This window comes from Caenorhabditis elegans, chromosome V (genome assembly GCF_000002985.6).
Source record: "Caenorhabditis elegans chromosome V".
NCBI classification, from domain to species: Eukaryota; Metazoa; Nematoda; class Chromadorea; order Rhabditida; family Rhabditidae; genus Caenorhabditis; species Caenorhabditis elegans.
In genome coordinates, this window is record NC_003283.11 from 13,833,149 (window position 1) to 13,859,194 (window position 26,046).

At 33.4% G+C, this 26,046-nt stretch overlaps 11 protein-coding genes, 1 non-coding gene and 1 pseudogene across 14 annotated transcripts; 10 read left to right on the forward strand and 3 right to left on the reverse strand.

Annotated features, from left to right (window-relative positions):
- Positions 1 to 1,102: 1,102 nt before the first annotated feature.
- srx-129 (7TM GPCR serpentine receptor class x (Srx) domain-containing protein) lies at positions 1,103 to 3,481 on the forward strand. The gene is made up of 7 exons (NM_001028806.2): positions 1,103 to 1,557; positions 1,600 to 1,772; positions 1,820 to 2,060; positions 2,337 to 2,489; positions 2,643 to 2,872; positions 2,923 to 3,053; positions 3,289 to 3,481. The coding sequence occupies exons 2-7, from the start codon at positions 1,728 to 1,730 to the stop codon at positions 3,431 to 3,433; spliced, it is 945 nt and encodes a 314-aa protein (NP_001023977.1). The 5' UTR covers positions 1,103 to 1,557; positions 1,600 to 1,727; the 3' UTR covers positions 3,434 to 3,481.
- An 843-nt stretch (positions 3,482 to 4,324) lies between these two features.
- Positions 4,325 to 5,560, forward strand: srx-128 (7TM GPCR serpentine receptor class x (Srx) domain-containing protein; the record flags this gene model as incomplete). Its single annotated transcript, NM_074025.4, has 5 exons — positions 4,325 to 4,709; positions 4,759 to 4,911; positions 4,960 to 5,189; positions 5,237 to 5,367; positions 5,414 to 5,560. 5 exons carry the CDS (start codon positions 4,325 to 4,327, stop codon positions 5,532 to 5,534), a joined length of 1,020 nt encoding a protein of 339 aa, NP_506426.3. The 3' UTR covers positions 5,535 to 5,560.
- Positions 5,561 to 6,584: 1,024 nt separating this feature from the next.
- F55B12.10 (Thymosin beta-4) lies at positions 6,585 to 7,343 on the forward strand. Its single transcript, NM_001129483.3, has 2 exons — positions 6,585 to 6,768; positions 7,030 to 7,343. The coding sequence occupies exons 1-2, from the start codon at positions 6,621 to 6,623 to the stop codon at positions 7,131 to 7,133; spliced, it is 252 nt and encodes an 83-aa protein (NP_001122955.2). The 5' UTR covers positions 6,585 to 6,620; the 3' UTR covers positions 7,134 to 7,343.
- A 717-nt stretch (positions 7,344 to 8,060) lies between these two features.
- On the forward strand, positions 8,061 to 9,333 carry srx-17 (7TM GPCR serpentine receptor class x (Srx) domain-containing protein; the record flags this gene model as incomplete). The annotated part of the gene is made up of 3 exons (NM_001356749.3): positions 8,061 to 8,158; positions 8,394 to 8,952; positions 9,298 to 9,333. 3 exons carry the CDS (start codon positions 8,061 to 8,063, stop codon positions 9,331 to 9,333), a joined length of 693 nt encoding a protein of 230 aa, NP_001343602.1.
- A 965-nt stretch (positions 9,334 to 10,298) lies between these two features.
- Positions 10,299 to 11,814, forward strand: srx-130 (7TM GPCR serpentine receptor class x (Srx) domain-containing protein; the record flags this gene model as incomplete). Of its 2 annotated transcripts, NM_074027.1 has the most annotated exons (5): positions 10,299 to 10,379; positions 10,483 to 10,723; positions 10,773 to 10,925; positions 10,973 to 11,202; positions 11,560 to 11,814. In NM_074027.1, the coding sequence occupies 5 exons, from the start codon at positions 10,299 to 10,301 to the stop codon at positions 11,812 to 11,814; spliced, it is 960 nt and encodes a 319-aa protein (NP_506428.1). The 2 variants fall into 2 exon arrangements, with proteins under 2 accessions (NP_506428.1, NP_001122904.1); NM_001129432.1 differs by lacking the exons at positions 10,299 to 10,379; positions 10,483 to 10,723; positions 10,773 to 10,925 and having other exon boundaries at positions 11,131 to 11,202.
- A 473-nt stretch (positions 11,815 to 12,287) lies between these two features.
- On the forward strand, positions 12,288 to 13,579 carry srx-131 (7TM GPCR serpentine receptor class x (Srx) domain-containing protein; the record flags this gene model as incomplete). The annotated part of the gene is made up of 5 exons (NM_074028.2): positions 12,288 to 12,365; positions 12,420 to 12,660; positions 12,705 to 12,857; positions 12,903 to 13,132; positions 13,310 to 13,579. The coding sequence occupies 5 exons, from the start codon at positions 12,288 to 12,290 to the stop codon at positions 13,577 to 13,579; spliced, it is 972 nt and encodes a 323-aa protein (NP_506429.2).
- A 502-nt stretch (positions 13,580 to 14,081) lies between these two features.
- On the forward strand, positions 14,082 to 15,266 carry srx-132 (annotated as a pseudogene). The gene has a single exon. A coding segment is annotated over exon 1 (1,185 nt).
- A 264-nt stretch (positions 15,267 to 15,530) lies between these two features.
- Positions 15,531 to 16,821, forward strand: srx-133 (7TM GPCR serpentine receptor class x (Srx) domain-containing protein; the record flags this gene model as incomplete). Its single annotated transcript, NM_074030.2, has 3 exons — positions 15,531 to 15,963; positions 16,305 to 16,665; positions 16,710 to 16,821. The coding sequence occupies 3 exons, from the start codon at positions 15,531 to 15,533 to the stop codon at positions 16,819 to 16,821; spliced, it is 906 nt and encodes a 301-aa protein (NP_506431.2).
- Positions 16,822 to 17,321: 500 nt separating this feature from the next.
- hpx-2 (Heme peroxidase 2 light chain) lies at positions 17,322 to 20,051 on the forward strand. The gene is made up of 10 exons (NM_074031.4): positions 17,322 to 17,400; positions 17,448 to 17,661; positions 17,759 to 17,955; positions 18,020 to 18,309; positions 18,397 to 18,792; positions 18,837 to 19,256; positions 19,309 to 19,471; positions 19,517 to 19,782; positions 19,832 to 19,928; positions 19,972 to 20,051. The coding sequence occupies exons 1-10, from the start codon at positions 17,351 to 17,353 to the stop codon at positions 20,033 to 20,035; spliced, it is 2,157 nt and encodes a 718-aa protein (NP_506432.1). The 5' UTR covers positions 17,322 to 17,350; the 3' UTR covers positions 20,036 to 20,051.
- Positions 19,431 to 19,577, reverse strand: F09F3.18. The gene has a single exon (NR_069921.1). It is a non-coding gene; the product is annotated as an Unclassified non-coding RNA F09F3.18 (non-coding RNA).
- A 634-nt stretch (positions 20,052 to 20,685) lies between the features above and the next one.
- Positions 20,686 to 21,257, reverse strand: ttr-21 (Transthyretin-like family protein). Its single transcript, NM_074032.9, has 2 exons — positions 21,067 to 21,257; positions 20,686 to 21,015 (listed from the first exon to the last, which is right to left on the reverse strand). The coding sequence occupies exons 1-2, from the start codon at positions 21,236 to 21,238 to the stop codon at positions 20,750 to 20,752; spliced, it is 438 nt and encodes a 145-aa protein (NP_506433.1). The 5' UTR covers positions 21,239 to 21,257; the 3' UTR covers positions 20,686 to 20,749.
- Positions 21,258 to 21,729: 472 nt separating this feature from the next.
- On the reverse strand, positions 21,730 to 23,328 carry srx-134 (G-protein coupled receptors family 1 profile domain-containing protein; the record flags this gene model as incomplete). Its single annotated transcript, NM_074033.3, has 4 exons — positions 21,730 to 22,567; positions 22,643 to 22,809; positions 22,855 to 23,248; positions 23,296 to 23,328. The coding sequence occupies 4 exons, from the start codon at positions 23,326 to 23,328 to the stop codon at positions 22,238 to 22,240; spliced, it is 924 nt and encodes a 307-aa protein (NP_506434.2). The 3' UTR covers positions 21,730 to 22,237.
- Positions 23,329 to 24,283: 955 nt separating this feature from the next.
- On the forward strand, positions 24,284 to 25,873 carry srx-136 (7TM GPCR serpentine receptor class x (Srx) domain-containing protein). The gene is made up of 5 exons (NM_074034.3): positions 24,284 to 24,588; positions 24,640 to 24,792; positions 24,915 to 25,078; positions 25,126 to 25,325; positions 25,677 to 25,873. Exons 1-5 carry the CDS (start codon positions 24,300 to 24,302, stop codon positions 25,792 to 25,794), a joined length of 924 nt encoding a protein of 307 aa, NP_506435.2. The 5' UTR covers positions 24,284 to 24,299; the 3' UTR covers positions 25,795 to 25,873.
- Positions 25,874 to 26,046: the final 173 nt, after the last annotated feature.

Consider the following 26,046-nt stretch of genomic DNA (forward strand, 5'->3'; position numbering starts at 1 on the left):
CCTGTGATCGACAGTGAGTCAGGGAGTGAAAAGTGAAAACATTTTCTGAAGAAGAGCCTGCAAACATGAACTGTGGTGTCCAGAAATTGGCTGAAAATGAAGACTGACTAGTTTTCGAGGAATGTAACTGGAGTAGAACTGGTTAACTCATGACCAGAAATTTCACAGATAGTTCAAATGGCGAACCCATAGGCATAGCTCATCTTAAAAGGTTGAGTGAACATTTGTTGACAGCAATACCCAAAAAGCGATACATATTTATTTTTTAATTTCACCTTTGACAACCTTTGTTACTAAACTTCTTTCCTAGACATTCTAGAAATCATGGTTCTGTGAAGGTACAAGTCAGAAATTGTTCGCGTTGATTTATCGTCTAATAAGAAACATTTGAAATTTGCGGAAAGTATTTAGTTTTTAAGAACATCTTGATTGATCACAATTTAATGCCAAATGGCATACTTGTGATTAAGGGTACAAAGTAGCTTCTTCTAAAATTTGCTCTTGACATTAGAAGTTAGCATACAAGTTTGGAGAAAATCATCTGCTCGTCTGCAAAGTTTGAATTTTGGACCCAAATCATTAAAACAATTTCATGAGGTATAAGATCATTAAAACAGCTTTACCTTGTTTATTAATTTCATGACGCCATGAATAAATTTTAAATTCAGGAGGATGATTGTTTCATAAATATACTAAATTGCCATAAAGACGTGACTTGGTCGAAAGTATGTGACACCAGTTGATGACATTGGCATCTATGCCACCGCGTCCTCTGACAATCTGACAAATCATAGATATAAATATACGGTAACTCTAAAGTCCATCTATACACAGTAATCCTATTGATACTAAAAACAGTAAACCTTTTCCTCGAATGAATTTGGGACGTACCCAGGCATCCTAAGATACCGTATTTTTAGGTTACCTTTACTTTGGACTGAAAATTGACAACTGAAAAAAGGTAGTCGGGGGTATGCAAAGGGGTGGTCCATTGCGATTCTTTGATCGATAATTGTCAATGGAATCACCACAATTCAATTTAAAAAGCTACATATTTTTGATAACGATAGTTATTCTTACTACTCAAACAGTTCAAAATGGTTTAATTGTAAATGTTTTAAAAGTAGGAACGGTTCCAAATAAGTGTGATCAAAACACTGTGAATGCACAGAGTTTACCAATTTCCTCGTTGTGAGATTGAAGTTTTTCATGTCAGAAATGAGAGCTACAATAGAAATGAGGTTATTTTATGATTCATATTGCCCACTGAAAACGGAATTTGTGAAGTAAATCAAGAAATCACGCAATAAATTTCCCCCCTGGAACTCCAACCAAAATATTAAGCGTTGATTAAAACTGAGAACAAAACACACCAATGTTCATGCAGTTCACTAGAATCATATATCCATGATTGGAATAGTACATACTCTCTGTTATCAGTTTCTATTTTAATTTATACTCCAGGATTTTCATTTCAGCTGTCTTGCGGAGTAACGCATAAGGCAGAAAAAAACGAAATAGGCTTGTTCATACATCATAACAAATAATCGAATATTTGATTAGATTGTGAAAGATTAAATTGAATTCCATTTCTCTTTTATGAAAATCATTCCAGTCTATATTCTACCCTCGAACTCAAAATTTCTATTCAAAATGGAACGACGACGGTTGAACCAACAACTGAAGGAGAAGGAGAAGAATTTCCTGAACTTCCCGCAAGCGCTCTTATGTCTCCCGCGTTTTTCATTTTTGCTATCGGATCTTGTCTGATTGTGAGATGATTGCATTTTTCAAAATAGATCTATAACTTTAATTTCAGATAAGTTTATTTGGTTCAGCAGTTAACTTTTTCCTATTCTATAAATTTTTAAGACGAGACGGAAAACCCAACGGATTTCAGAAAATTTGTCTCGTGAAAACTCTTCCCAATTTCGTTATTTGTTTTGCATTTTTACTATGGGTTGTTCCTGTAACTGCTTTGAATATGACATATTCACAACTACCGTATCGGTTAAATAGTATTATTGGGAGTCTTGCTGGATCATGGGCCTATCTTTTCAGTAAGTTTAAGCTTGTTAATTAAACATTTTTAAACTTCAATTATACACCTTAAATTAATTCGAACTAATCCTGTAAGAAAAATATCTGTCACCTTTTTTTTGGTTTCTATATGAATGTGCAGTGCATCCGCAAAAAAACACCAGTGGCTGTAAATTCCTAATTTTAAACTTACCATTTATATTTTCAAAGTCTTCTCGAAATAATTTGAAATCGAAGAACGGAGATTATTATTTTTAATACAAAAAAATATTTTTAATTAATTTTTCAAATTTCAGCACCATATCTCCAAGTCAGTTTATCATGTAACAGATTTTATCTTCTATATTTTCCCTTCGGCCTCAAACCACTTAGAAATATTCCTGTGGCTAATATTGCAATAACAATGTCGATACTTATTGTCTCATGTGTTTGCTCCGTCGGATTACAAGGTTAGTCGAAAATTGATTGCAATCGTATTTACTGATCTCCAGTCAAAATTTATTGAATTACATTCAATGAAACTAAATAAATGTCCTGCCCAAAGTTCAATGCAGAATGTACAAAAAATGAATTTGAAAATACAATATTTTAATGAATTTCAGATACTTGTGGGTACGTATATGACCCAAACTTTTTCACTTGGCGTCCTGAAGATCTTCCCTGTGCAGCTCAAGTTTCAGAAGTCATTCTCTTCATGATATTTCTCATAACTTTTACATCAAATGCTCTTAACGTTGGTACATGTATTCGACTTCTTCTTAATAAAATGGTTGGAATGAACAGAGAAGAAGCTAGCAGGCGACGAAAGAAATGGATGATTATGTTCACTCAGGTAATTAACTAATAAATACTCAGAATAAAAGTTGAAGTGTTTTATTTTAGAGTGTGATTCAAGATTGTCTGCATTTGTTTGACATAATAAATGCCACTTGGATATGGAAATTAAGTGACGAATTATGGTTTCAATTCTTGTTTTTGACGCTGTCTTTTATCATAATTTATACATTAGACGGGTAAGGGTGTAATTACATATTTAAATCTTTTGGACGTTTCATAAAACTTTTCTACAACACGTGCACAAAAACCTACTTTTGGTGCTGTGTCATGATAATTTGGAAGCTTTCCTCACCGAAAAGCAACCAATCCTGATGGTCTACATACAATTAGTAGGAATTTTGTTTGAATCACTGACTGAGATGAGATGCATTACAAAAGATACAATAATGTTTTGTTATTCTTTATTTTCAGAGTGGTTATGTTCATTTTCAACGCTGATATTCAACCGAAGTGGTTCAGAAAAGTGATTCAATTGCAATCAACACGAAGTAGCAATGTGATCGTAGTTTCTTCAGTAGCAGCATCTTCAAATGCAGTACCACGACGGCGCATTTAACTTAATTTAAACTTAATTTCTATGAAATTATAGATTAAAATGTATTTTTTACTTCTTATGTGTAAAGTTAGAAAAAAAGCTCAGTCTAAACTTTATGTTTGAAAGGAAATAAGTCTCGTTTTAAAATCTGATGGCAAACTGACTTCATACCAGTTTTTAGTCTAGACCATCTGGTTTCGCTGAAATTTAAAAAAAGCAAACTAAAATATTTCGTCTACACTCTTGTTCCAACAGTTACTTCCACAAGAGCAAAAAAGCCCATATGATCAGCATGCATTTTTGTGTAAAATTGTATATTTCGCACATACCTATTATATTTCCTCAGACTAGATTCAGACGATCCTCATGATTCACATATTGTTTATACTTCAACACCTTTTTGATAATTTGTCTGATATTTTAGAAAAATAACCCTTCGAAAAAATTCACTTACTGAAGTTTTGTTTTAAACTAAATCAATCAAACTAGTTCCGTTTTGTTATAGCACGTGCAAAATGAATTGGATTGATTGTTCCGGGGGTGTATTTATATTCCAATTTTGTCTATGATTCAGTATATCAGCTAATCGAGCAAGAAGCCTAGACCACTTAATCTACTTTCCTAGTAAATTGATTCAATAGAAAATAATAAAAATAAATATTGTACTGAATTCATATTTGCCCCGAGTTTGAAGTGTTGCGATGGTAAAAATCAAAACTACAACTGAATTAACTACAACATTTGACTATGAAAACATTGATGATTATCCTGAATTATCAACAAAATTTCTTATATTTGGAATTTCTTTTTGCTTTATCGTAAGTTTGTTTTTATTTCTTTGTTTGTCTTTCTTATTGTATGTTTTTAATTGTATATTCTAAAAAAACTACAACAAAAATACAAGTTATATGAATGAGAACGAGTATTTCCTGCATCGTAGTTCCAGACGCATACATAAAACTGTTTAGAACTATACGTATGAGACAAATCAGCATTGTTTCGTCTCCTTCAGAACTTATATTTGCAAAAAAATACTCTTTCTTCTTATCTTTTCAGACAAGTCTCTTGGGCTCTATCTGCAACATTTATCTTCTTCTGAAGTTTTCAGCGAGAGATGGTAGACCAAATGGATTTCAAAAAATCTGTTTAGTGAAAACTGTTCCAAACATTATAGTCTGTCTTTCGTTCCTGTTCTGGGTTGTTCCGCTAACTGCATTCTCATATTCTTACAATGAAGTTAACTATTGGCTAAATAGTCTGGTTGGAGGAGTTGCTGGAACATGGGCCTACCTGTTGAGTGAGTTTTCAGATCCTTACATCGATTATAAAAATTATGCAATTTCCAGCACCAATTCTCCAAGTTTCTATGTCGTGTAATCGTTTTTATGTACTATATTTTCCTTTTGGGATAAAGTTAGTGAAAAAAGTACCAATGACAAATGTCATAATTACTATCGCATCATTATCTGTTTCCATAGTAGCCGCAACAACTTTACCAAGTGAGTTGCACACTTCGAACTTGAAAAATTATTTTTGGTCGTGTTCAGAAGGATGCGGTTATGTTTATGACCCCGAGTTTCTTCAATGGATTCCTGAGGAAGGAAAATGTGCTGAAACGGTTTCCAGCGGTATAAATTATGCAATAATCATTTTCACAATTTCTTCAAACTCTTTTAATATCGCAACAGCTTCTCGTCTCTTGATGAGAAAAATAGTGGGACTTACAAAACAAGATTCGTCGAAAAGAAGAAAACGATGGATGATTATGTTTTTGCAGGTTTACTGAAACAATATTGCTTTTTAATAATTAAAATATTTTTTCAGAGCGTCATGCAAGACTGTCTACATTTGGTTGATAGCATAAATGCGACATATTTATGGAAGTTAAGCGAAGAGCTTTGGTTTCAATGTATTTTCTTGACACTTTCATTTATTACTATTTATACATTGGATGGGTAAGATGAGCTTCAGAAACTCGTCATAAAATGATAAAGTTTTAAGATTCGTGATGCTAGTTTTTAATCAAGATATTCAACCAAAATGGTGTAGAAGTGGTTCAAAAGGAGAACGAACTAGTGCGATGATGGTTACTTCAAAAATATCTGTCACAACTATGACTTGACATTTAATAAAATTTAAAATTCAGAACGAGGTTTTCGTTATTAGATTTTTTCCAATGACGATGTCTTTTATACAGGATCCTCACAGGACAATAGTCTCCAAATTTCTTGATGTAACTGGTTATAGGTGCTTCCCATTTTACGTTGTTTTTTTACAAACTTTTAAGACTGAAACAGTTTTTTTCTTAAAAAAAAACTGAACAAGAATATTGCAATTTTTTAATTAAAGGTTTTGGAATTTATTTTTTTGTTAGATTTTTAAATTGGAATTTTGAATTATTTTGCCATTATTTATTAAAAGAAAAACTGAACGTTATGTTATGACAATTTTTTTTCGGCGTCAACTTATGTTGGTGCTTCGAAAAATCTGAGAGTTGGCCAAAATGCCTGATATTGTTGGGATTGTCATTACTTCTATATAAACGCAAAAAAAAATCCAAGAAAAGGCTAAAAATGAAAAAGAAACGAAACAAGTTAGTGAACGATCTAATACTTTGAAACTGCATATCAATTGTTCTTGACAATTCAAAAATTAATTTCCCCGTACGAACAATTGTGTTCCAATTAAAATAATTATTGACGTCTTTGTTAGCCGAGTTTTGTTGTTTTGTAATCTTTAAAAAATGGCTCAGAGATCTTATGATCAAATGCACTGGAACACTTTAAAAATCAAACACCAAATAACAAGAGAAAACTATAAAAACAATTTCGAGTAGTTAGGTTATCTTCAGTAAGCTTTTTCTTTGATTTCCTTTCTATTTCCAACAGGGGTCGAAATATAGATTTAGGTCATGTGAAGTCCAGCTGGGCGCATTTGAAATATTGTATTTTGTTGTGCATTTGTGGGGGTTCCCTACAACGTTCTTTCTCTACTTTTCGCGTCTCTGCTCTCTTCGTCTTGCATTATCTATCGCGCTTTCCTTGTTTTTTGAAGGTTGTTTACCAGCTAGACGACCAGAAACCACATGCTGTTTGCATTTGTTCGCTAGTTTCTATTTTTCACTTTCTAGTTCTTAAAATTTTTTGCTATTATTCATTTCAAATTAGCTCTCTTTTCAGATAGAAAGTTTTTGAACGCGCTCCTAAAAATGATGTCTACTGAGAAGATGAATATTCGCCAGCCAGCAGAGGCTCTGGCCTGCCGAAATGCTCCAGCAGCCGTTGAGAAGACAGTTCCATCGACGGAAAAACCAGCTGCCCTGATTCAGCTTGAGAAAGAGCAAAAGCACCAGAAAGGTATAATTTGTAGTAAATTAAAATATCAAATGATATTAAAAACGACACACCTTGAGGTGATTAATTTGATATCAACAAAAAAAAAACTATTTATTGAAAATTTAAATCTTTTGTAAATGAATTTGAAATTTTAAAATCGATGTTGACCTAATTAATATGATTTTGCATTTATTTCCCGAAAGTGCCATTTTTGTTTTTATCTACCAAAAAATTTGAAATCATCAAAAATCAAGATACTTTTTATATCTTTGTAAATTTCAGAAATGGAATCCGTTGGACGCCGCCCGGAGGAACTTCTTGCTGCACACAGTGCCCCAGCTGCCATCGACAAGCCGTATCCATCGACTGAAAAGAAAGCTTTGTAAATTCCGAAGGAAAATATAATAATCATTGAAAGTAATATGATTTATTAATTTTTCTAAAAATAGTCACTTTATGACCTAATTATTTTATTTTCACTGTTTATTTTTGTATTCTTAAAGCTCATCACCACCTCATATTTTACGAAATCCCAGTTTAAAATCTCAGTTGTATCCACATTGGATCAATATTTTCTGAATGAAATCATCATTAATTCTACTGTGCACAGAACAATTCAAATCAATATTCACAGTTCTGAAAACAAAAATAACCGAAATTGCGGCAGGGATGAATTAAAAACTAAAAAAGCGATATAAATTTTTTTCGAATCGAAAATTTCTTTAATCAAAAACACGAAAAAAAAACGAAAAATATTTAAGTTTGAAACGCTATCTTAAAAAACGTATATTTTGACCGAAATTGCACTCTTTTTACGTTCAAAAAATGTTGGGGCCCCTCGAAGGATGGGGCCCCTCGGGGGTGGGGGCCCCTCGAGGATGGGGGCCCCTTGGGGATGAGGGCCCTTCGGGGATGATTAGTATTCCGCTGATCACATCGCCCACGCTTACACTAGGCAGCTCTGACAATCTCGATTTTCGCTGAATATTCAGTGTGAACAGAGACCCGGAATAATTCTAGTCAACAACCGTAATAAGAAAAGCAATTCCAAAAGAAATTTCCCACGTTTGTTATCGAAATTTTCTGATTTTGCATGGAGAATGCGTCTGTCATGAATTCTGATCATTGTAAAAGCCTCGTCATTTTTGAAATATTGCTGTTCAGAATACTTGTATCGTCCGCTGATAGTTTCCGGTATCACATTCCTGGTAAGTTTCGTTTTGAAAAAGTATTTTTTTTTAATTTTTCAGATCACATCTGTTGGTACTGTTGCTAATGTTGCTGTTTTTATTTCAACGTTCAGAATTAACTCAATGAAAAATTCATACGGAACTATCAATAAAAATCAAGCCGTATGCAATACCATAATGTGTCTGATATTTTTACTTTATGTCTGCCCAATGCAACTGAGGTTTGTTTTGTTCAAGCATTTTAGGGAACAAATGTTTATAATTTAAAACATTTCCGGGTTCAAGTTTTCACAGATTTTCATTGGATGTCACAGTAAGAATAGAACTATGACTACATTAATTATTGATTGTTTCCTCATTGCCTATGCTCCTCTAAGTTTTGGTCAAATTCCCATAATCTAATTGAAAAAAAAAACAAACCAGCAAAACATTTTTTTCTATGAAAACTTATTTCAGCGGTGCAGACATTCTCGTTCAGTATTCCCATATACTCGGAGGTTCCGCAATGGCAGCTTATGAAATTTCTCATTTATCTCATCTTCTGACTGCTCTCAATCGATTTTGTGTTGTATTTTTCCCATTTTATTACAAAACACTATTTTCGAAATTGGGAACAATTGTAATAATTCATGCAATCTGGGTAGTTTCTATATTATTTTGTGTTTTGTTTTATGAAATACTTGGTTGCTTATTCACCTTTGATGAAGTATCATGGACATTCGGATTTCTGACAACTAAAAAATGCAATCAGATGACCTGGTATACCGATCTTATTTTGAATACTGCAATGATAATTATAATATTGGTAGTCAACCTGCTGACAGCTTTCAAAGCAGGAAAAAACAGTCGATCTTTGATGAATGCTGCCGGTATTAAGATGTCAAAGAAACAAAAACAACGAGAACTTGGATTTATTAAACAAACATTTCTTCAAGGAATATGTCTTTTTGCTGGTCAATTCACATATTATCTCATTGCTCCATTACTCTCAGATACTGTGCTCTTGTTTCTTCTGGTATCACTTTGGGCTTTTAGGAATGCCGTTGATGGGCAAGATTGGCCTGAAGGGGCGTGCAGAGTCACTGGTGTTTTTGTAGTATAAACTAGAACATTGGATTTTAAAATCACAGTAAAAAGCGCTTCATTTTAAAAGATTTTTGCAATTTTGCAAAATGATTAAGATGGAATTTTAGAGTTTTGGTCAGTTTCCGTCGGGTTATCAATTTTGTTTTTCTAGGAAAAACCTAAAAATTTGATAAATAGTGATAAATAGAGGATAAAAGAGATAAATAAATAAAATATCAAACGAAAAAGCTAAAAAATCCAATTTAGAATAAGTCAACGTTTGACATTATTTCAGCTTGATAATTCTATTTTCAAACAACGAGATACTTGAAATGTGGAAATTTAAATCCAGTAAGTTGTTCGTTATTATTAGTATTTTCTGATCTACAACCTTTTAGAATCATCTTCCGCCGTATTTGTATCTTGTGAGAGTATGAACCCACGAGCCCATAATAGCACGTCACATCATCCTTCTACATTCGCTCTCTCTCCCAGGGTCTCGCCTTTTCAACGTACCATCTCACTTCAGTCTGGCCGGATCGCAAATCGGTCGACCCAGAATCCCTCCATCATGTGAAACCCTCTCTTTGTCTTCCTCTCGTATCATATTCTAACATTTATATATTTATCAATATTATCTTGCTTTAGACTCTGAAACTTTGACGCCCGATTGATTCAAGTTGCGATGCAACTGCGGACAAACTCGTTCCATTTTTCACGGTGAACAGCCACGGAACCTTCGGAGAGAGCATTCAGAGTCTCCACGACTTGTCCAGACATAGCGGAGTTGTGGTTATGCTCAAGGATAGTTTGAAAATTAGAAAACTATTTTGATGTTCACTAAACTAAAATTTCATACCGCTTTGGATTTTTTCAAGTGATTTTTTTCGGTAAACTTACAAAAAAATTAAGTTAGTGTTAAAACCCGTTTTCCAAAAACGTGTTCAATCAAGTGACAGTTAGGCTGTTATCAGTTGATACATATTTTTTTTTACATTTGATACATCTGTTGTATTGTATTTGTACATAAAAATAAATTGAATGAACAGTCTTGCAGATTTTGTTACAGAACTTTTGTTGTAATTTAAGGTATCAAAAATCTTATCAAAAGTATAACCTGAAAATTGACAGAACCATAAAAACGATTTTTCACCTGTCCCAAAATATATGAATTCCAGGAGAAGGTTTTTTTGTAAATTGTTTTTTTCACTAAACACAATTATTTGCAAGTTTCACTGCTGGAAAAAAGATCAGCTAATCTTATAAAAATAGTTTTGAAAATAGTGCGCCACTGAAATGCCGACAACAAAAGAATTGCCGGCAATTGAGCACATGCCAAAAGGATTCTTCTATTTTGCCGTTTCATCTGTTGCTTTTGTAAGTGGTTGTAAAATTAGGAAAAGTTTTAAGTTTCATTACGCTGTTGAAAAAATTCGGTCCAAAATTGTATACTTTTTTGAACCAAAACAATAACTTTCAGCTGGGTTTCTTCGGGACCTTCTGCAACATATTTTTGTTCTTCAAGTTTGCCACCTCTTGGAAAACACTGAATGGATTCAAAAAGCTTTGTTTCATGAAAACTATTGCAAATTCAATAGTTTGCTGCTCATTCTTATTTTTTGCTGTTCCTGTTATATGTGCTACTCTCACATTTAGTCAGGTTAATTACTATCTGAATCGAACGATGGGAATGGTGTCCCCTTTATGGTCATACATTTTGAGTGAGTGCCAGAAAAATTGAATGAGAAACTAATATTTTAAGTTTTGTAGATACCTTAATTCCTATCTGCTTGTCATGTAATCGGTTTTATTTTTTATATTTCCCATTTGGTATTAAACGTTTTCGAACAACTTCTGCAATCAATTGGGCAATTTTAATATGTATAATCTTTGACACTGCTCTTGCCATCTTTTCAATTCCAGGTCTTTTCAAAGAACCTGAATTTCTATTCAAAAAATTTTAATTTCAGAAGGATGCGGCTTTGTTTTTGACCCGAATTTATTCATTTGGAGAAGTGAACTATATCCATGTGCCCTGGACAGATCGGAATATCTTCCATATATCAATTTTAGTGCCACAATAATTACCAATTTTTTCAATATTGCGATAGTTATTCGTTTGTTAAGCATGAGTAATAGTGGCGTAAATGCCGAAGAATCGAGGGCAAGAAGAAAACGTTGGATGGTGAATTTTACACAGGTGAGTTGGTCTTTTTAAATGGGCTGTAAGAACAGTTAGTATTTTTTGCAGCTAAAAGGTAATACACTTTCAAACCAACGTGAGCAGAACTCATATAATAGCAACTTACAAATTTTAATACTGTTGAAAATATTCATTCTATGATACGATTGTTACTATAAAAATAATTTTAAACAACTTGCCCACTCTGCCTTTGGTAGAGTTTTTTTGCATTATTTTTCGTTTATCACATGTTTCTAAAAAGCTCAAAATTAGTCATAGCGTTTTCTTACATTAAAACTCAAACTGCAGGTATTTTCCAAATTATAGATTACAATAGGTTCAAAGCTCAATTCACCTATTTTGTGGAATTTGCAGTGTGTAATCCAAGATAGTCTCCAATTATTCGACACAATCAATGCCTACTACATGTGGAGATTTTATGACGCTGCTTGGTATCGTTTCCTATTCGCAACATTATCGTTTATTTTAGTATCTGCGCTTGATGGATTTGTAATGTTTATTTATCATCAGGAATGTCTGAAATTGATAACATTAAAGTGGAAAAGCACAACTGTTGAACCTTCTCCTGTAAATTCCCTGCCAAGTGGTCATAGAACTCTAATTGAATAAAGCATATTAAAAATAATTTTCAATACTTTTTTCCGTTGTATTTATTTATCAGTTTTTTCTTCAATAAAAGTATTGTTAACTAACGAAAAACCAGAAGTTTGAGCTTCATGGCAAAATACTCAGAACTTGCTTCAAAAAAATCGAAACGAAAATCGAATGAAACAAAGTGGCTTAAACAGTTAAAATGTTCAGTATAAAAACTACTCTATAGTAATCATCATGCTATTTTGCTATTTCCAATATTGGACATTAATGCCAAGTTCCAGGTAGTTATAATAAATGAAATAAGCTAACACAAGTTGAAGGAAATTTTGTTTTCAGCAGAAAATACTATTCATTCGAGCATTTGTTTTTCTGGTTAATACGCTTGAATTCATATTTCCACATAAGTTTGGTCACGACAAACTGACAAAAAGAGACATTTTCAGAAAGTGAAAATATAAAGTTGTGAGATTATGCCTCAAAATGGATCTATGGAAGTCATTGATCAACCCGTGAGTGCAATTTTAGCTAAACAGTTTTTCATTTTTGCACTTTTATTTACCTTTTCAGTAAGTTTTCAAGATGCTCTATGTTATCACAAAGCAACTTTTGTTACTTTTCAGATCAGTTTTCTTGGGTCAATATGTAATTTATATCTTTTCTACAAGTTTGTCACAAGAGCATCAAAGCCAAGTGGATTTCAAAAACTGTGTACCATGAAAACCTTCACAAACTGCACAATTTGCATGAGTTTTCTGTTTTGGGTTGTGCCGATTACGGGTTTATCTCTAACATTCAATCAATTAAATAAATTTTTCAATCAATTAATTGGTGTTATGGCAGCTACATGGGCATATTTTACAAGTGAAAATACAATTTAATTTAGGTGAACTTTAACGATATTCCAGATTCACTTCTTACTATTTGCCTGTCTTCTAATAGATTTTATTGTTTGTATTTCCCGTTTGGCATAAAGTTTCTAATTGGAATTCCAATTACAACATGTGCTATTTCTGCAGTTCTTTTTATCACTTTGGCCATCAGTGTGCTCTCACTAATTGGTGTAGAAAATTAATGTTTGGAAGGTTTTATAAATACGTTTTCAGCTGGATGTAGCTGCATTTTTGACCCAAACATATTTATTTGGACCGGCAAAGGAACACTTTGTGAAGAATATGCATCAATATATGTTCCCGCTTTTATTTTTGTAACAACAGCAATCACTAATTCAATTAATATTATGACGGCTGTGAGACTGTTCATGGAAAAATTGACAAGCCTGGGTGTGGTAGAATCGAAGAGACGAAGAAAGCGATGGATAATTATGTTTTCGCAAGTTAGTTTTAAAATATAGTTCCTGGTTTTATGCTAGTCCAAACTCATTGTTTATTGTTTCCAATTCCTCATGTTCGTTTCAGTATTCCGCATCATAAAAATGTTTACTAAGCCTTGAACTTTTATATTAGGAAAATTAACTTTAATTATTCAAATTCCAACACGTGAGCGTTTTAAGAACGTTGTCCAGGATTGTCTCCAACTTATCGATATCATCAATTCATATTATTTGTGCAAACTAAACGAGGACTTATGGTTTCAAATAGTTACAGTCACGTTTTCTTTCCTGACAATTACAGCACTCGATGGATTTGTTATGTTCGTATTTCAAGAAGATATCCATCCAAAGTTTCTGAAACAAGTATTGAGAAAGTATATTGGATGTAAAAACAGTGTTGGTGTTTTTCAAAGTGTTGGAAATACTTCTTTTGTAAATTCTCCTGTATGAACTTTTTGTGCATTTTTACTGAACAAGTATGAATCCATGAATTTTGCAAAAATAACATTTAATTCATCAAACTTTTTCTAGTACATAGTTAGATTAAAAAAACCACAAAAATAAATATTAACTATTTAGAGTAAACTTAATGAATCTGGCCACACCATTGAATTTTTCGAAGTTACTGTGCATACTGATAAATACTTTTTGTACACTAATCCCGTCTAAAACGCCTCACTATAATATTTGTTTAAAGCAATCATCAAATTCAGCTATAATAGTAGTTAATGCTAATTTCATTTTGTTTTTATATTTTTACTTATTCCTAAAAGGTTCATGAATCTAGCTAGACGATACATGTGACGATTTTTTTTAGAATTCCTATAGACATAAACATCAGTTTTCTTGATGATTCTGTCTGAAATGTTTTTCATTTTCAATTAAGTTTTCAAAACAAAACACTGAAGAAACTCTAAATTCTCAGAGAACAAATATCGAAACTTTTGAGAATATGCCCCGAAACGAATCTAACGTAATGATGGAACAACCAGCAAGCGCAGTTTTAGCGAAACCATTTTTTATATTTGCTCTTTTATTCACTTTTTGAGTGAGTTTGCATCATTTTCACTTCCAACAGTAAATCTATCCGCTTACATTTTAGATAAGTTTTCTTGGATTAAAGTGTAATTTGTATCTTTTCTATAAATTTGTAACCAGGAAATCGAAATCAACTGGTTTTCAAAAACTTTGCACAGTAAAAACGGTCACAAACTGCACAATTTGTATCAGTTTTTTGTTTTGGGTAGTGCCTGTTACATTTTTATCTCTAACGTTCAGTCAGTTAAATGAATTGTTCAGTTTGTTTATTGGTGTAATGGCGGGTACTTGGGCATACTTCACGAGAGAGGGGACAACTTGACTTATTAGAAATTGAAATGCATGTTTAGATTCACTCATCTCAATTTGCATATCTTCTAACAGATTTTATTCGTTGTATTTCCCTTTTGGGATAACATTTCTTACTGGAACTCCAGTCACGACAATTGCGATTTGGGCAATTTTGATTTCAACTTCGTCACTTGGCGTATTTTCAATGATAGGTAATAACAAAAATGAGTGTAATTCTTCTGGAGCTAGAAGTTCTCTGACTATTTTCAGGTGGCTGTGCATGTTTATACGACCCAAACAAGTTTATTTGGACCGGCGAAAGAAAACCTTGTGATTCATTCGCGTTAGTTTTTGTTCCGCTTTTTATATTTGGATCAACAACAATCACTAACTTGTTCAACATTATGACAGCTGTGAGATTATTAATGGAGAAAATGACAGGCATGAACGTATTTGAGGCAAAGAGAAGAAGAAAACGATGGATGATTATGTTTTCACAGGTATGCTTGACAGAATATTGACTTTATTGGGGGAACAATTCCACTTTAGAATATATTAGATTTCCCTTTTCAGGGCGTTGCTCAAGATTGCCTCCAATTAATCGATATTATCAATTCGTATTATTTGTATAAATTGAATGAAGACTTATGGTTTCAAGTAGTAACTATCACGTTTTCTTGTCCTAACTACGACACTCGATGGATTTATCATGTTCATATTTCAAGAAGATATACATCCAAAATTTCTACGAAAAATATTGAAAAAAAACATTGGAGGAGGAAGTGTTGCAATTTTGAAAAGTGTTTGATATACTCAAGGAGTTAATAAGCTTGTATAATTTTATTTGGCGATGTTATTTTCTTTTAAGGTGTTTTCATTGAACTATTATATATAAATGTATATACAGCCCGTAGTTTTCGCGAAAATAAAGTTAAAGATCACATAATTGAGTTTTTGATTATTTCCCCAGAAAATTTGAATGTTATGAGCCAATAATATTATTGTCTCGATTTAACTTTCATTTCCTGTTATTTATGCAATGCAAAACAACTGAGATTGATTCAGTCAATCGATGCTCTTACATTGCTTGGAAACAGCTGTTCTGTTTTTTGTTTCTTTACTCGGATTCTCTGTAAATTCATATTTCGTCTACAAAATATTATCAACTCGTGTTGCAATAAACTCATTTCAAAAATTATGCTTCGTGAAAGCATTTTCGAATGCCGTTATTTCTCTTACAATTATTGTCTGGGCGGTCCCACTTTCCGCGTTTTTAATCGAAACCAATGGTTTTTGGAGAAATGTGAATGTGGGAATATCTGAATTAGTTGCTTCGGGAGGTTATATTTTTGGGCCATTGTGTCAAATTTTGATGGCTGCTAATCGAGTTATCATCATGTATTTTCCATTTTGGAGAATGAAAATCAGTAGATTTCCTAGTACAAATGTTGCTGTTTTTGTTTGTGCTTTCGTATCTCTTTATTGTAGTGTTGCAGGAATGCGTGGTAAGAATTTTTAAAATATAAGCTTTGTTACTGTACATTGAATTTACAATAGCTTGACTTGACATTTCTACCGCTCGAGGCTTAAAATGGAGCCTTTCTGCCCGCTATTTCCAATTGAAATAAAGTAATGTGAAAAACCTTTGTATGAGTTGTGCTATTAAAATTTCAGTAAATTAGTTACAATGAAAAAAGACCCAAAACCACCCTCGCACTTAGTTCTGCAGTGAACAGGTGGTAAGAAGGCGCGTAGACAGGCAGGCAGGTGGGCATAAAACAGAAAAGTTTTTTTTAAATTATTGTGTAATTTTCTCTGTTAAAAACTCAATCGACTTAATCTCCAGGCCCTTGTGTTTTGACTTATCACCCAGACACGCTGGCATGGAGCCCTGAACTCTCGACTTGCACAGATTCAATGGATGGTTTACAACTTCCAATTATCATACTCTTGACCATGGTTTCAATTATTTTCAATTTCATCGCAGCATTCAAACTGATTTACGATAAAGTTGCCGGAATTAGTGATGTCCAAAAACTCAAAAGACGGAATAAATGGCTACTAAACTTTATTCAAAACGTGATTCAAGATGCTCTTCATGTAATTGACATGATAAATTACACTTTTATCTATAAACTAAAAGATGCCGAATGGTTTCAATTTATCTTTTTGAGTCTATCGTTTGCATTGATTTACGCATTAGACGGGTAAGGTATGGAAGCTGAGGACTCAAACAAGTGACAGTTTTCAGATTAGTGATGACCCATTTTCATGTTTTTCAACAGCAAAAGAGAACAATTCCAAAATTTAAAATTGGTGCACCGATGGGCACAATCGCAATTACCAGTCCTCGACAAATTTAGTGGTTCTACATAGGACGAACAAATGTAGCTAGAAATAATTTTTTATTTCTTACTGAATAAATACTTGGAGCAATGACTTTTTTACATAAATAAACATTGGAGAAACAACAAAAAAAAAATTCCAAACAAGGTTACGATATGCAGTATAATCTGCATTCAGTAAGAGTGAAAAGGGACAGTTAAGCAAAAATGGCAACATTTGCCCAAGCCCAACACATTCTAAGGCAAATTTTATAATTTAAAAGTTAGACAAAAATTTGCCTCCAAATGCTGAGTAATTAAAATCAGACGATTTTAGTCTTGTATGCAAAAAATAAAAATACGTCATCAAAAAAGAGTTCATAATAAATGTAAAACCTCTTGTTCGTACCACGTACATGCACTCAATAAACACAATTTATTTATTTGCTGGTCACTCAATTAATTGTTTGTGACCTCTTGCATGATGCTGAATCAACAAGGTTTTTTGGTATAAAAATCACAACTGAAATCAAAAAATTATCCGATTATTTAGAATTCATTTTGAAATATGAATTTGAAACCGACTATTCTGTTATTCACTATTCTGTTTCTCAAATGGTAATTTTACCTTGATCCTGAATTTTTACACTAACTTTTAATTGCAGTGCCACTTTCGAGGTAAACGAAGAAACTGAAAGAATAGTTGAGGATGCTGTGATGAGAGCACTGGATTCACGGGCAAGTGAAAACTCGGAATCTGAGCAAACGTCTCAACATATTATTGTTTCGCAACAAGCTAACTCCGACTCGAAGTCTGCACAGTTTACTGGGGAGGTTTTGGAAGAAGCAACAAGAATATTGGTGCGAGAATTTGGACTGGTAACTTTTATCTTATTATTTTATCAGAGTGGTTGTAAATTTATATAATTGGGTATTAGTGTAATGTTGTGGTATGATTCTAAAATAAAAGTTACAGGAAATCCTCCCAGCTGCCAATGAAGTCATTGAAAGATGGAGAAATGAGGAGGAAGAATTATTGCAATCTTCTGAAACAACAACTACAACAGAACATCCTGATCCCACCCGTTCCAAACGAAGTGCTATATTCCGATCGAAAAGACAAGCAAATCGCCGATGCTCTTCTCCACCAATTAACTGCAATAACCGATTCCAGTAGGTCTTATTCTACTGTGACACACTTTTTTTTTGAATAAACATGCACAACGAAATGTTTCAGTACTTCGATTCGATCAATCACAGGGCTTTGCAATAATCGTCAAAACTCTGATCTTGGGAACTCAGTCTCACCACTCCGCCGAATTCTGGGAGCTGCATCATATGCCGATGGGTTGGGAAGAATTAGAACTCGAAGTGTTAATGGAGGAGAACTACCGTCTGCTAGGCTAATATCAAATCGAATTCATGACGATAGAAACAACCAAGTGTTCTCTCCAAGTATCAATCATCTTCATATGATTATTGGTCAATTTATTGCTCATGATGTTGTTTTCATGCCATCTTCTGTTGGTAAGTGAAAAACAAACTCTATAAAAATCATTTTTCATTTATTTTTCCCTGAAATAATTCACCATTTTTCTCAAACAATAATTCCAGCTCGAGATGGAGGGGCATTGGATTGCTCTGCGTGCAACTCTCCACAACGTGTTTCTCCTAACTGTGCTCCAATCACAATTCCACGCAATGACCCATACTTCAACACCCCTTGTATGAGATTAACACGGGCTCTCAACGGCCAAGAAAACTTTGGAGTTCGGTCTCAAATTGGTCAGAACAGTCACTTTTTGGATCTTTCCCCTGTCTATGGTTCTGCTGATTGTGAAGCAGAAACTGTTCGATCTTTCCAGGAAGGTAAAATGTTGACGTTTGATGATCTGGGATACACACTTCCACCTCAAAATGCGAACGACTCAAACTGTCAATCATCGGCTCCATTTCATTGTTTCACGTGTGGAGATTTTAGAAATAGTCTTCATCCTGCACTCATTCCAGGTGAATTTTAATTAGAGGAAAGCTTAAAATGAACATATTTTCAGTGCACACGATTTTAATCAAAGAGCATAATCGCCTTGCTGAGCAAGTGAGAGTTGCTCGCCCACGCTTCAACGATGAACAAATCTTTCAACTTGTTCGTAAAATTATGATCGGAATGTGGCAACACATTGTCTACAATGAGTACATTCCAAAGTATCTTCCAAGAAGAACAATTCGAAATTTTGCATTAAGACCCTTGAGAAATGGAGTTCATCGTGGATACAGTACCAGTGTAGATCCATCTATATCCGCAGAGTTTGCTGGAGCAGCATTCAGATTTGGACACAGTCAGTCGAGATTTGATTTCCCAAGACTTACTGAAAATGGAAGACCTGCTGGAAATTATGATCTTGGTAATGATATCTTTTATGCCGATCAAATGTATTTGACTAGAATCGGAGGTTGGGAACCTGTAATGAACGGTGAGCTCTTTGAACGGTGAAAAAGCATTTGAAAAATGAAATTCAATTGCAGGCATGGTTCGTATGCCCGCTATGAAGTCCGATCGTTATTTTTCATTTGGAATCAGAAATCAAATGTTTGAAATTCGCGGTAGAAATGGGTCTGGAGTGGATTTGGTTTCAATTAATATTCAAAGAGGAAGAGATATGGGTCTGTTCCCTTACATTCAATACAGGTGAGATTTCACACTACATGTTTCAGAAGAAACATCAATTTCCAGACAACTCGTTGGTCTTCCAACCGTCACTAGTTTCAATGAGCTAAACACCACATTCTCTCAAGAAAATATTCAAGCATTGAGAAATGTGTATTCTGATCCAGCTGATATCGATTTGTATGTGGGAATTATGCTCGAGGAACCACTGTCTGGTGGACAGCTTGGTCCAACAGCTTCATTTATGATTGGAGAGCAATTCAGAGCATTGAAGAGAGGAGATAGATTTTTCTATGAAAGTATCGCAGAGGGCACTGATAACTTTACACAAGGTGAGCTAATAATACCGAAAACTAAAATTTATTTATTTTCCCATTTTAGAAGAAATCAGTGAGCTTCGAAACAAAACTTCATTGGCAAAAATTATCTGCACTAACATGGACTTTGCTGCTAGAATCAATACAGATATTTTCGATCAGTAAGCTTACCTCACACAGTTCCTCAACATTATATATTTTCAGCCGAAGCAGACAAGTGGCATGCACTTCTCTTCCCCAACTCGATATTGACAGGTTTCTCCGATAGATGTCCGAACTGTCGATAAGAATAGTTTAAATATTTACTTTTTCACACTTTCTTTTTGTGAGAAATGAACCAATGGCATTTGAACTCACTACTGTCTGTGATTTGTGTTTACAAGTACACATGAAAATCATGTAGACTACAATGCTCACTTGAGTTGTTACGGGATTTTGGAACTTATACTGAAAATTGATAATTTTGAATAGTTTCGTAGAAAAAGCTTGGCTCAGCATATTGAGCAAGCTTCCAAAAAAAACTTGGATCAGAAAATGGCAAAATTTGAGCGAACCAAATTTTGCTCAACTCTCGCCAAATGTTGGTCCGAAATTGAAAACTGCGCAGCCTTTACCAAAGTCTTGCCTAATTCCTAAGTTTTGCCAATCCTTGAATCAGGTATATAATTGAAAGTGAGTAATTTGTACAAAATTTACGTCTTTTTTTCATTGAATATTGTGGTTTTTCAGTCGTTTCGTCAGCACCTTCAAATTTAATTTGTACCCTGATAATTAAAAAAAAAATCAAAATAAATGATGAAAGATATGCCAAAATTTGAAAAACTTTTCGAAATTTCAAACCACCAGTTAAAAATTTGAGAATTTTTCAAGAGGCCTCAAGATAAAAACGTATTTGGGATATTTTAGTGGAAAACATTTGAACGTAAGCGTTTATTGAGATCGTTCAGAATCAGAGTAAAAATACAACTTTGAGTAATTACATTTAATGAATACAATCAGTAGTTTCTCCACTGAATTGATTTGCCAAATTCAATGTTCCAATATCATAATTTGTAGAAGATCCGGAACCACTGGCAACTGCGTAGTCAGGAATATTAATAGTCAATTTTTTGGAGCAAAGTCCGTTGTAATTGCACTGATGGTAGATGTTTACTTTGGGGTCCAATGTAAAGATTTTTGTGTAGGTTCCAGCAACTCGAAAGGTTCCGTCATTTGCTGATTTTGTTGAATCCAATTTAGAATCCCATACTGTAAATTTTAATTTTGTTTACTTTTAAAATTCAGGAAAAAATAACTTACTGGTTCCATCCTCATACATCTTCACAAGAACATTTCTAGCTGGTTGTCCTTGACACACTAATCTTCCAGTTACAGTAATAGTCTGAGTACTTCCAACAACATTTAAGACAGCATCGGAAAGTTGAGCGAAAACGAGAAACGCGACAAGTAGTGTCAGAGAAATCAATGTCATTTTTAGTGTGATGGTCGATGAAAAATGAGCTTTTGTCTGATCTTTTTATACTTTCGTCATTGTGCCACTGGTAAATAGAAATAATATAAATAAAGTTCGCGAGTAAACATTGAAGACAGTGGCGAGCATACCCAAGAAATGTCAAAAAAGTGAGAACTGTGTGAGGGTGGAAGAAAGAAGCAACAAACATCGGATCACATGTTACTTTGGTCATAGTTTAAATATTTATGAGTCAGTTTTTAAAAGATTTCATAAACATGATATCATCAAAATTTCAATAGGTACGTTTGATCATTGACGCTAACTTCAATACCCGCATGGATAATTTCTTTGGTTCACGAAATCCAATAATTATTTCTCATTTTTTAAATTAAACTTTAACCATTTTTCAATGTTTTCAGAAACTAATGTATATTTTATTCGTACGAATACGTACTGTAAATTACAGTCACTTGAAACCGTAACATCCTGAAGAATGTCATGTGAATCCCTTTTTTTAATTTCCCAAAGAACAAAAAATGTAAATTCACAAACCAGCTTCTTTGAATTAATAAATTGTAGTAGACCTATTGCAAATGTATATAGGGTTGGGTACAATTCTAAATTTGTTGTGGATTTTTGATGGAGAGGAGCATTGTGCTTGAGATAATTTTGATAAAAATTCCTTTTTTTGTTGTTGAATAATTCTAGACAACTGTGTAATTTGTATAATTTTCCAGACATGCTAATGTAACTTTGATGCACATTCTGACAAAAAAGTCTTAATTTCGATAAATTCATTCCTGTAGATTTTAGAACGCGGAGCGTGTTGTTCTATGTGAAATATTTCGCAGACAAATTAATTAAAAATCTTATAGCTTGCTGCAAATTTTTTCTTATTTATTTGTTTCCAGAAAAATTGTTTTGAAAGTATAAATGAAAATTTGAAAAACATTTTAAAATTATTTTAGGGATAATACTATTATTGAATCGGTTAATAATTAAGAATCAACAAAAAGACTAAATCTTTGAATTAGTAGCAAGCTTAAAAGCTGAGCTCTCCTTTCCAGATACCATCACAACGTTTTTCGTGCTTGCGATTTTACAAGAGCACACAAGTTTAAAGTTTGAATGGAAATACACCATTGTTGCTCCGTCGAGCATATATACAGACGAAAAAGAAACAGAAGTAAACACAAAAACCCAAAGAGGATCATCGAAAAGCCCAGATGTGTAATATAAATTTATAATATCTACTGCTTGCAAAAAATCTTGAATGACACTTTGAATGTACATCGTTTGCCACTTTTTCCGTCGCTTGCTTTTTTGAGCTTCACTGACTCCACTCATCTTGAAAATATGGTACTTCATTTAATAGTTTTTTTTTAAATTAAAACTGCCTTACATCATCACAAAACTGCTCACCTTATCTTTCATGAGTTTGGCAAAAATAACCAAGTTGATCAGATTAGATATTAACGCCAATGTTACTATTGATATCACGAAAAATTGATTCATAGCTTCCCCGCACCGATCGTAGTTTTCCGATGAAAAAATAGTAGTCTCTGGATCATAAATTATATAGCAACTGACTGAAATAAATTTCTATTTTGGTTTGAAACACTAGTGAAACATACATATTTTGGGTACAAACACTGGCGAACTTGCAAGCAAAATTGAAATAAAAATACCAAAGTTTGTGAAAAATGGTTTTTTGGAAATTGTTGAAAATGGAAAGTAAATAGCAATGAATCGATTTATAGACATACATATTAAAATAAAAGGCCCAAAATAATAAGTAAATATACCAACAAATTCAGAAACAATCACATTCAATGTTCTCGGAATGTTTTGGATTTTAAATTCCAGCATTGAAAAAGGAACAATCCAAAATGGAAACGATGCGCTCATAACAAAATTGGAAATTGCTTTGCAGAGACATAGTTTTGTAAAATTTGTAACCGCGCTCTTCTTTATTTTCATGAATTTTACAATTAAAATTAAGTTTAAAATCACTCCGATAGAACCGAGCTGGAATTGAAGAAAATCAACGATTACAATATTTAGTTTAGACTTACAAGTAAAGGAATCAAAATATTCAAAAATACCATCAATATTATTTTAGTGTTGTGCAGTTTTTTCCTCAAACCTATGCGTTTTATACTGGTCAGAATGCTTGGTGGGAGCCCAAGAAATAAAACAAAAAAAAAACTAATCACTCATCTGGAACCAGAATGGAAGTTTGTTATGGAAATCCAGTGGGAAGACTGCTTCTCCAGAAAGATTTTTTTTCTCAGTAATTGAAAATTTCCAAAAATTGGCATGAAAAATTGGCGGCAGGAAATTATGTTCCTACGTGGAAACCGGTGATACATAGATATTTTTAAACTTTTTGAACTGTTGTGGGAAAATTAGTAGATAGTTTTCTTATTTAAGAGAACTGCGCCTGTGCACAATGATTAATGGAAATTTTCCAATTTACAAAAACATTCTCGTGTCGAACAAAATTATGAATCAGCGTTTCAAAGAAATATGGAAATGCGTAATGCTTTTCGTTCGTTTTGAAACCCGAGAATTTGGATCTAAAATCTGACACATTTTAACAAACTGTAATAAAAATCAGTAACTCATATCAAATGGGATTTTTCAAACTATGTTTCCAAAGAAAATTGAGATACAATTGTCAATTGTTATTATTAAAAAAATTAAAAATGTGTCCGCTCTCTTATTTTTTAATTGTGAGGTACCAGGGTCACAACAAGAGAAGCAATATATAATTACGCAAGTCGTTTATTTTTTACCGCCAAGGAAGTATATTTTTGACCAAACAGAGATATCCCCCACGACCCATTTATTTCAAACAATAAAAATTGATTTCTTGAACCCTATTTTTTTACTCAGAAATTCAGGCTTTCTCCAGACAGACCCGGTCAAGCAGCTGTCTTGCTATAATAGTTATGATTACGCAAAAAAGAGGAAAAGGAAATTGAGAAGGAATAGGATATAATTCACTCAACTCTTGGCCCTGATCTGCCTTCCACGTGGGGGAATAAGTATTATTTTCAAAGCCAGAAAAAATATAATGATTACAATGGTTTTTATAATTTTTGCCAATTTTTTATTATTCATAATCAGTTTTTCTGGAACCATACTAAATTCTTATTTACTCTACAAATTCAGTACAAGACGAGGAGTAATCAGCGGATTCTATAAACTTTGTTTAGTCAAAACCGTTCCAAATATAGTCGTCTGCGCGTGTTTTTTAATTTGGGCTGTTCCACTGGGCAGTTTTCGAGTGAAAAATGACAAAGTGCCGAGAGATGCAAATGTTTTTGTCGGACAGTTGGCAGGTGCCGGATCATATATATTTGGTGAGTTTTTTGAAATCACTAAATGTACGTATTAAAATCTTCTAAATGCAGGACCACTTCTTCACGTCGGCATGTCATCAAACAGATTTTCATCCCTGTATTTCCCAATTCAAATAATGAAAGCAAATCGATATCCAATTACAACAATTTCAATTGGAGTTGCTTTTATCATAGCTGTCGTTTTTACAGTGATTGGGCTACCAAGTATGTCGTTTGAAATTAATAAAACATAAAAAATGTTAAACACTCAAAAATAATCAAGTATATAAAAAACAGAATACAAAATATCAATAAACGATTTCCAGTCTAACCTTTTTAACTTCCAGAAGATTGCGGCTTCTTATACTTCCCTGAAACACTGGAATGGCTTTCCGAGGAAGCGCCGTGTGCAATATTTCAATACGATCTTCTCCTTTACTCCATTCTTGGATGTGCCGTGATTTCAAACTCTATGAACCTGGCAACAGCGGGAAGATTACTTTTTGATAAGGTATATAATACAGAACTTTTAACTAATTTATTTAGTATTGCTTCTAGGTTGGCGGCATGAGTGCAGCTGATTCGAAAGTCCGCCGAAAGAAATACCTCGTCACATATTGTCAAACTGTACTTCAAGATTGTCTACATGTCCTCGACATGATTAACAGTACATACACGTGGCAAATATATCCAGATTCAATATGGTTTCAGTTCTTCTGTCTCACTTTTTCTTTTGCCTCAATTCACTGTTTCGATGGGTGAGTTAAAATTACATTTAAAAAAATTGGATATCCATATGGAATCAAGCTTGAAATGCGATGTGTCGAAGTTAGACTTTTTAAATCGTTTTATTTGCATGAAATATCTTTGAAGTTTGGCCAGTTCATTTTGTTACACGTTAGGAGAGCTTTGAAAAATCGAAAAGTCCTGCCTACAAAACTCCATAACAAATTAAGTGGAATCAAATTTGAAATTTGATACCAATTTACTAACGAGAAATTGTTATTGTTATTGTATAAATCTACATATCTCCACTTGACTCTACCGTTCAGTTTTATTTTGCCAGCCTTGTCAAGCATAATTTTCTGAAAAAGAAATAAGGCTTTTAGATTCGTCATGTTCTACTTTCACAGCGAAGTTCATCCCAAATGGATGTGGCGGAAGGCGATGAGGAAAAAATCATTAATTTTAGTTGTTGCAATGTCAAAACCATCTACGTTCAGTTAACTGGTATTTTTTCTGAATTTAATTCATCATAGCTCAAAGTCATTTTGTTTTCTCGTATTTGTTGGTTATAAATCGTAAAACCCGTAATTTCAAGTACCAAAACAAGCATATAATTACAAACTTGAGCCGGCGTACACATCACGTGACCAGTATTTTTTCTCAGCTTCAGATTATTTTAGCACGTACTTGAGAAGGAGGCAATAACGGCGACAAAACCCAATTACCTAACACCCCTCCACGAACAAGAAATCT